Here is a 7,717-nt window from a genome sequence, read left to right as displayed (position 1 = left end):
GTTATGGAAAACGCTTGCACAAACAACTTAAAAAATACATTGAATATTTCAAAAACCACATCAACAAACAAGCCTTCCATAGCGGATAAGTGTTCAAAGCCCTTAACACAAATTTTATGGATTGTACTTGCTCATTATGTACTGAAGCAAACACAGTTCAACCAAGAATAATGCTAGATTTTCCATCTGAATAATAGATAGTACGACTTGTCAGTACAACAGGGTATTATTAGGAATACAATAAAGAAAAGTAATTTAAAACATGAATGCTAGATTTTATGAGGCATTTTCAAAAGTAGATTTGATCAATGCCACACAGGCTGCTTTCAACAATATAAAAAGTGGTGTCATTCAAAACTTTACCACTTTGTTGGAATCAGCTGCCTTTAGAAACCTGAGGAGGAATACATATGGCCGAGTGGGAACTGTAAGTTTGAAGTTCAGTTGTTTTAATATCGTAGACTCCTGCGAAGAGTTATTATCAATTGATCAGTCAATCTGAATGTTTGGAGACTATGTTGCAATCAATGACAAAGAATTATCAGTTAGAGCTAATTACCATGGCCACTATCTGTTCTGACGTGCATTCATTTGGGAATATGCGGATGAAGTCATTGACCTGTAGCCAAGTATAAACCAACTCTTATCAATATTGTGTTACCTATTATAATATAATTTTTGTGCTGATTCCAGCATAAAGCGTAATCTTCTGTAGGAGTAGATATTGCTGGTGTATGTACTTTTATACAACCAACAAAGTGTTCTTTTAATTAGATATATACACATCCTTTCTTACAGATGTCAGCAAGTCATCCTACATGTGGAGGACAGACTTCTTCATATTTGCTAGCTATAAACATTGCAGCGATAGCAAGTAATGGCAAATTCTTCCTTGCAATACTCTGAATAGAAAGGTATCTGTCAATGATGTTCACAGTGAGATACAACGTCTCTGGCATTAATTCCAATTCTAGATGCACCTGAAAATTTTAAGATTTTGATGTCAGGCCTAAGAGATAGACCATATAAATCTCTTTTAGATCTAAGTTTGACAGCAAATGGAAGTTGGAACTAGCATAGGAACAAAGTTGTACCTCCACCAACCAATCAATCACGACTGCCCTCATCTTTGCGTTGATTTTAACCTGGTTTCTCATATAATCTGGAGGTACGCAACTCACGTCCTGGGCATACATGAATGCCAAATTTTAGTTAAGGAAAATAAAACTTTACCTTCACCCTAACAAGAAACTGCAATCATTGATAGAGAAAAATACCTCAATTGTCCTGTAGAATTTGTATATATCTTCAACGTATTCAACAACTGCCAATTGGTTTTCAATGTTTCCATAATCAATGCTAGGAAGAACCTGATGGGAATCCCTGAATGCATCCTGAAATACATTCATCAAGATTATTAATCATTTTCAGCCAACTTACATCATAAATAAACACAACACTAAGTTGAGGCTATCAAGATAACTAATCATTTTCATCCAACTTACAACATGACTAAAGACAAAGCTATCTTAAGGGTATAAAACTTGCTAGTAATTTGGAGTGGACATGGATACTCTGGTCTTGAAGGACGAGTCTCACAGTTGGGTAGTCAAACAAAGAAGCAGCGGGAATTTCAGGTGAACCACTGAGGAATTTTATCTGCCAGGCAGCAACCAGGTAAGTAGGAAAAAATCCCTTGGACATCTGTTACATTATCTGCTAAGTTTCTTGGTAGGAAATATGTTCAATATTTTATATATTTCTGCATAGGAATTGGGTGAGGAGTCTAGTTTATTTGAGTTATTAGCAGATAACTGTATATAAATAGTGTTCTTTTACCCCTCAGTCAATTACAAAACAAAAATCAAAAAAACCTGTGCGGTGATAGAAATACCTTGAGCAAGGAAATTCAGAAACTGAGATTAGGGTCTGAGGACTAATCATAGAGACTTTTCTGAATAGTAAGTAGCTCGGAGCTGTAAAAGTTACAGGCTCACTGTAACTGGACAAGAGCAAACTATGAAACTGGAAATTATTAAGGGTTATGTATAGACCTGCACAATGGGTATTTTACCCCTAGGAGAAACCCTTGCCGGAACTAAAAGAAAAGAAGAATTTATCATGCAGCAGGAGGTAATAATAACTGGATTAAAACATAGTATGCAGACTCAATATTTAATCATGGGGATGTTGTTAAGCCTCAGTTACGATTAAGATGAGATAAGAAACCGGACGGCTATAGAAAAATATCGAAGGGTAGATAAATTGGAACTATATTTAAACAGAAGTAAGCACATCGAGCCCTGATATCTCCCCATTGTACAAAAACTAACTTTTAATGAAACTATAACAGCAACAGACAGTAAGCATATAAATGAATGACAGAAGCAGATAATTAATCATATAAACGAATGACAGAAATGAATTAATATCTTCCAGCCAACCCGCAAACCTTGGAACGAAATTATTTACATAACTGTGACAGAGCAGTAACTCAAATACTCCTGGTAGAGGTATTAGATTTGATAGAGAATTAATTCGAATGTAAAACCAATTACTGATAGCCAGTTTTGAGCGAGACTAAAAGCTGCAAATATATGTATATTCATATACAAGTCTGGAAATGCCGACAACAGAGTCATGCAAGTTCTCCAGGCAATTTTCTTTACCGAAACAGTAAGGAGGGTTGTCAATCGATTATCCACAGCCATAGGTCAACAGAAGAGACCATGCAAAAAAAAAAAACTAAATTAAAGAATGACCAGAAACTGCATGAAATCTGTAGAAAGCCGTAAACAATCCCTGTAGCCTGGGGCTATAATTGCCAGTAAACACAACCATCACTTTTAGCATCCCATGCAGAGGAATAGAAACAATACTCTGATATAATACTTAGCAAAGCCCTGAGGGCTACGAATATCGTGATTAATAAAAGGAGTAAGTATAAGATGGTGTTTAAACATTACAATTCGATGAGTGATATACACCAAAGCTTTACCCATTCATATTCTGGAATAATACAGTGAAATTACAAACAATTCTGAAAAGACGAGAGCATGTCCACACAGGTTAACACTGCTAAACCCCGAATCTTGGGTTAGTTTGGCTCCACCTGGAACCAAAATCCTAGTAAACAGAGAGGCGCAGGACAAGTCTAGTGTGACATCTTGCTGCTATCTGCGACCAGCAGTGGAAAAGAGGTAAGGCTATGGGCCGTGGGCTGTGTCAAGAGGTACGAGGGAGAGAAACCCCCTCTGTTACCAGACATTACATGAAACCATCAACACCGGCAACTGTTCATGGAGTGATTGGAAAGAGCATACCTGTAGGGAAGTCGGTAGAGTCAAAACGCTGGAAGGAGATGTCCTTTTTCCAGGAGCAGGCTCGGAAGGCTGGACAGCACCTTGCCATGAAATCGAAACAAACATAGCATACATTAGTCAAAAACCCAAAACTCCTTAAAAAAAATTACAGGAGCCGAGAGTGATGAATTCAAACACAGTAAGACCGCATAATGTAAACTTACCAGGAAAAAAAAACATCTAGACTGTGTATGTGATGCCTCCGAATGGTTGCTCAACGAACTGAAAAACCCAGGACGATCCTGCGGCAGTATAGAGTCGGAACGGGTTGGAGTTGGCTCGCCAGAGCCTCTGCGGAAACCTTGGGAAGCCGGTCTGAGCCTTGTGTCATCGGATAAACCTGTGGTGGAACATCCGGGGCAGCACAACCCTTGGATGACCATCAATCCATCTCAACCGTTGAGCAAGGTGGTGCTAAACGAGGGCGCGAACTCCAGAAAACCCCGGACCTCATCCCTTCACGTGGTTGAGCCGGCAAAATTAAATGCCATACCCAGGTGTTAAGTGCTGGCACTGCCAGCAGTGAACCCTCTGTACAGTGCATACGGCAGAAAATTGATTCCGGCATCGGAAGGATGTTAACCAAAACTTTTTCCCGTTGGACCATAAGTTCGGAAAAATTAAATCTAAACCATTCTTTTTACAGTAAATTAAAGCCCGCTTTATAGTGATATAAATATAAAAAAAAAAATTCATCCCGGGGTATGTGACAACTATAGGTAGTGTCTAGTAATTTTTTAAGGAGCATTCATCAAAACAAAGAAATCTAATGAACCATAATAAATATCATATTTATTGAAGGGATTTTATCATCATAAATTACCAAAATGTAATTTGAGTGACTAATAAAATTCTACTATTACAAATAGATAAAAAAAATTCATTCCACATTCATATACACTTCAAGGTGGAATGTGCTATTCTTTAGTAATTACACCTTATTATCTTGACATTTTTGCTTATGTAATGACTATCAATCCTTCACTCTTTATTTGATTATTGTGATTTATTGTAATTGTTTTGCATGTAGGTAAATTATTTAAATAGAAATACCTCCAAAAAGGAAGGGTCAATCAAATAATTTTTTTTTATGTATATTTTAAAACATCAAAGACTTATAATGTTAAAGATATTCCATATATACCTCATTTGAATGATGATGCTAATGAAGATATGAATGAAGAGTATTTTGTTGATATAGAAATTCTTGGCAATAAAAAGGAAGGACACGATGGTGGATCTAGTAGTTCGAGGAGGAAGGCCTTCTCAGAATGTGAATTCCGAGAAGAGTGGATGATAAAACATCCTTGGGTGTATAGTATCAATGTTGAATATCACAAGACTCATATGAAGTGTAAAATTTGTGAGAAATACAAGGCTCAAGGTCCATGGGGTATTGGAGATGGATTTAATACGATTCAATATGATGTTGTGAGAACTCATGAAAAATCCATTATTCATCAAACATCAACTCAGAGAAATTTGTATGACACTGAAAGGTTTGAAAATCCCATTAAAGAACACATAGTGGCTATAAGTGAGGCTATTAAGGAAATGGTCAGAACCACCATTTAGTTAGCATATTTTATTGCAAAAAAAGATATTTCAATTTTTACTTATGAAGATCTTTGTCATATTCAAATGCATCTACAGACGCCTAATATGCCTTCTCGAGTGGAGTATTCTTCCCACATAAATAGAAAAGAAGCTACTAAATTCATTCACTCTATATCAAATTATCTTGAAGAGGTGCAAACTAGAAAAGTGTTAGAAAATCCCTTTTTCTCTATAATGTTAGATGAAAGTATAGACAATGGTTTGGAACAACACCTTGTTGTGTATTCTACATATCTAGATTTAAAGGTTTTGGGCCCTCCAGTCACACAATTTATGAAAATGATTATTGTTCCTAGTGGAAAAGGAAAGACTATATATGATACCATTGTTAATTTAAAGGAAACAAGGTAGCTGGAAAATGAGAAACTAATAGTGGTTTTGACTGATGGTGCTTCATCTATGGTTGGATGTGAAAATGGATTTATCACACTGCTAAAGAATGATTTAGCAAATTTGATTGGCACTCATTGCATTTCACATATTGAAGCACTTGTAGCATCATATGCTCTGAAAAAGATACCTGAGTATTTGTATGTTGAGACAATAACAAACAAGGTATACTCATGGGTTGGAAATTTAGCAAAGAGAAATAATAAGCTCATTTCCTTAGTAGAGATAATGGAATTAGAATCCTTGCAGGTTCTTCAAATCCATGGGATTCTATGGCTCTCTATTTTGAGCATGTAGAAGAGAGAAAGAAATAATTCATTGTATCATAAGACAAGGATTTGTATCATAAGGCAAGGGACTTTTTAATTCAATTTTGTTTAAAAATGTTTGCTGATGTTTTGAAGGAGTTGAATAATCTAAACAAAAAATTTCAAGAATATAATGTGGATGTCACATTTCTTGGAATACCTATTAACCATGCACTAAATACTCTTAAAAGATATTTTTGTATACTAAATTCTTTTGTAGAAGGTGTTTTACATCTTACTAAATTTTTGAAAGACTCCAAAGATGGTTTCCTTGAAAATGTTGACAAAGAGGGGAATACCCATAGACATGATTTTTTGTATATTTCAATCCATGATGAACAATTGTCACAACCAATGGTAGCTTGCACTGAGGGCTCCCTTCAGAGTTGCATACAACTTACAAGAAATTATGTCCAAGCATTGATTGAGAGTTTTGATTCAAGATTTCCAGATCTTCATCTTTTTAATCCAACAAGTTTGTTTAGTCCTTGTCATTAGCCGTCAGATATTTATGTCAGAGAAAATAGTGTAAAGCATTGGCTTGAAATACTTTTTTCACATTTGCAACATAAAACATGTAATGAAGGTGAAAATGTACTAATGTTTGATATTACAACTTGTAAAAGAGAATTATATCAATTTATTGACGTGGTTTATTTGAATAGAGAAAGATTCTTAATGGAAGATGCATGGAAAGTATTTTCTCAAACAAAGATTGGCACTTTAGGTATCCAAATATGCTAAAATTATGGCAAGCAATGCTTGTCATACCAATGAGCACCATCGCATGTGAATGAGGGTTCTATAAGAAAAATATGATCAAAGATATAAGGATAATAAGACTATCAATTAACACACTTGATGCATTGATACATATATCATTAATAGGTCCTAACACGACAGAGGTGAAATGGGAACAAATTTATGAGATTTGGCAAGTTGCAAAGGAAAGAAGGCTTTTTGACATGTGAGGATTATTAAGTTATATGTTTTTTTACTTTGCACAAAGTTTATGTATATATATATATATATATGACTTTTGTTGTCCTTTACTATATGTATATTTTTGATGAAGTGAATAAGAAGTTTATAATATCTAGAGATGTGATCTTTCTTGAGTCTTCCAATATTGACAATGTTGTTGAGTGGCAACTTAATTGTTTGAATAGGTTCAAACATGAAAAGTATTTTCAAGAGTTTGATAGTGATATTGCACATATCCTTCTCTTAGCTCTATACTTTCTATGAAGAGCCTTGAAGAAATCAAGTTGAAGGAAATTCCTACCCTTGCTTTGTCAGGAAAGAGCTAAGAGACTACTAGCAGCAGGTAGCCAAATTTGACAAGTAGTGAGGGTACATGCCAGATACAAAGCAAGGATTAATGCAAAGGAGTGTACTAACTATATACATATCATTAAACATATTTCATCCCACATAGGATGCCTTTCATAGTGCCTAGTTAGTTGTAAGATCATGTTGGTCACAACCTCTGTAGCTTAAATAAACAAGTGGTATTTCTCTTCATCTTCTAAGCTATGTAATAAACAAGTGAAAGGGAGCAAGACACGTACAGGAAACAATGGAATGACTTTCAGTTCTTGCAACCATGCATTTCATTGAAGACAGAATGATACAACAACGATAAGCAAACTTTTAAGCTACAATAAGAGGTGTATTTCAAAATATGTGCTTTGTTTTCCATACCTAGCCTCCAAAGGGTTATGCATCAGATGGAGTCTTCATGTGGTCCCGATATTCTATCATACCTTGGGTTCCTTGGTCTACTTATTTTTATCCTCAGCTCCTTGAGAGTCATCTATCATGTCATCTTTCTTCATGGCCCCTGAGAGACATAATTGTGTATTTTCAGCGAGAAGTGACTATTGCAGAATGAGGCCCTGGGAGGAAACATTTACAAATTTTTAGCTGGATGAAAGGCACTACTATTGGATGAGGTCATGGGAGGACACATCTATGCAATTTCAGGATGCAAGGCAGACTGGGTAGTCAAGGGAAAAAACTGCACAGTTTCTAGAGACA

General features: G+C 35.6%; 1 protein-coding gene across 1 annotated transcript; it reads right to left on the bottom strand.

Annotated features, from left to right (window-relative positions):
* Window positions 1–640: 640 nt before the first annotated feature.
* On the bottom strand, window positions 641–1,704 carry LOC149202813 (cyclin-B2-2-like). The gene is made up of 4 exons (XM_089401690.1): window positions 1,600–1,704; window positions 1,278–1,394; window positions 1,095–1,184; window positions 641–980 (listed from the first exon to the last, which is right to left on the bottom strand). Exons 1-4 carry the CDS (start codon window positions 1,702–1,704, stop codon window positions 810–812), a joined length of 483 nt encoding a protein of 160 aa, XP_089257816.1. The 3' UTR covers window positions 641–809.
* Between the last annotated feature and the right edge of the window lie 6,013 nt (window positions 1,705–7,717).

Source organism: Pinus tabuliformis, chromosome 2_1, assembly GCF_031772625.1.
Source record: "Pinus tabuliformis cultivar Carrire ecotype Pingquan chromosome 2_1, CPIR1, whole genome shotgun sequence".
NCBI classification, from domain to species: Eukaryota; Viridiplantae; Streptophyta; class Pinopsida; order Pinales; family Pinaceae; genus Pinus; species Pinus tabuliformis.
This window is presented reverse-complemented; position numbering and strand designations above follow the sequence as displayed.

Excerpts from the sequence above, each read along its gene's own strand:
- LOC149202813 (XM_089401690.1), bottom strand. The coding sequence starts at position 1,704 with ATGTCCAAGGGATTTTTTCCTACTTACCTGGTTGCTGCCTGGCAGATA. Across the intron at positions 1,395-1,599 it reads CTTTGTTTGACTACCCAACT|GATGCATTCAGGGATTCCCA; the intron begins GTGAGACTCGTC and ends AATGTATTTCAG. Across the intron at positions 1,185-1,277 it reads AATTCTACAGGACAATTGAG|GACGTGAGTTGCGTACCTCC; the intron begins GTATTTTTCTCT and ends ATGTATGCCCAG.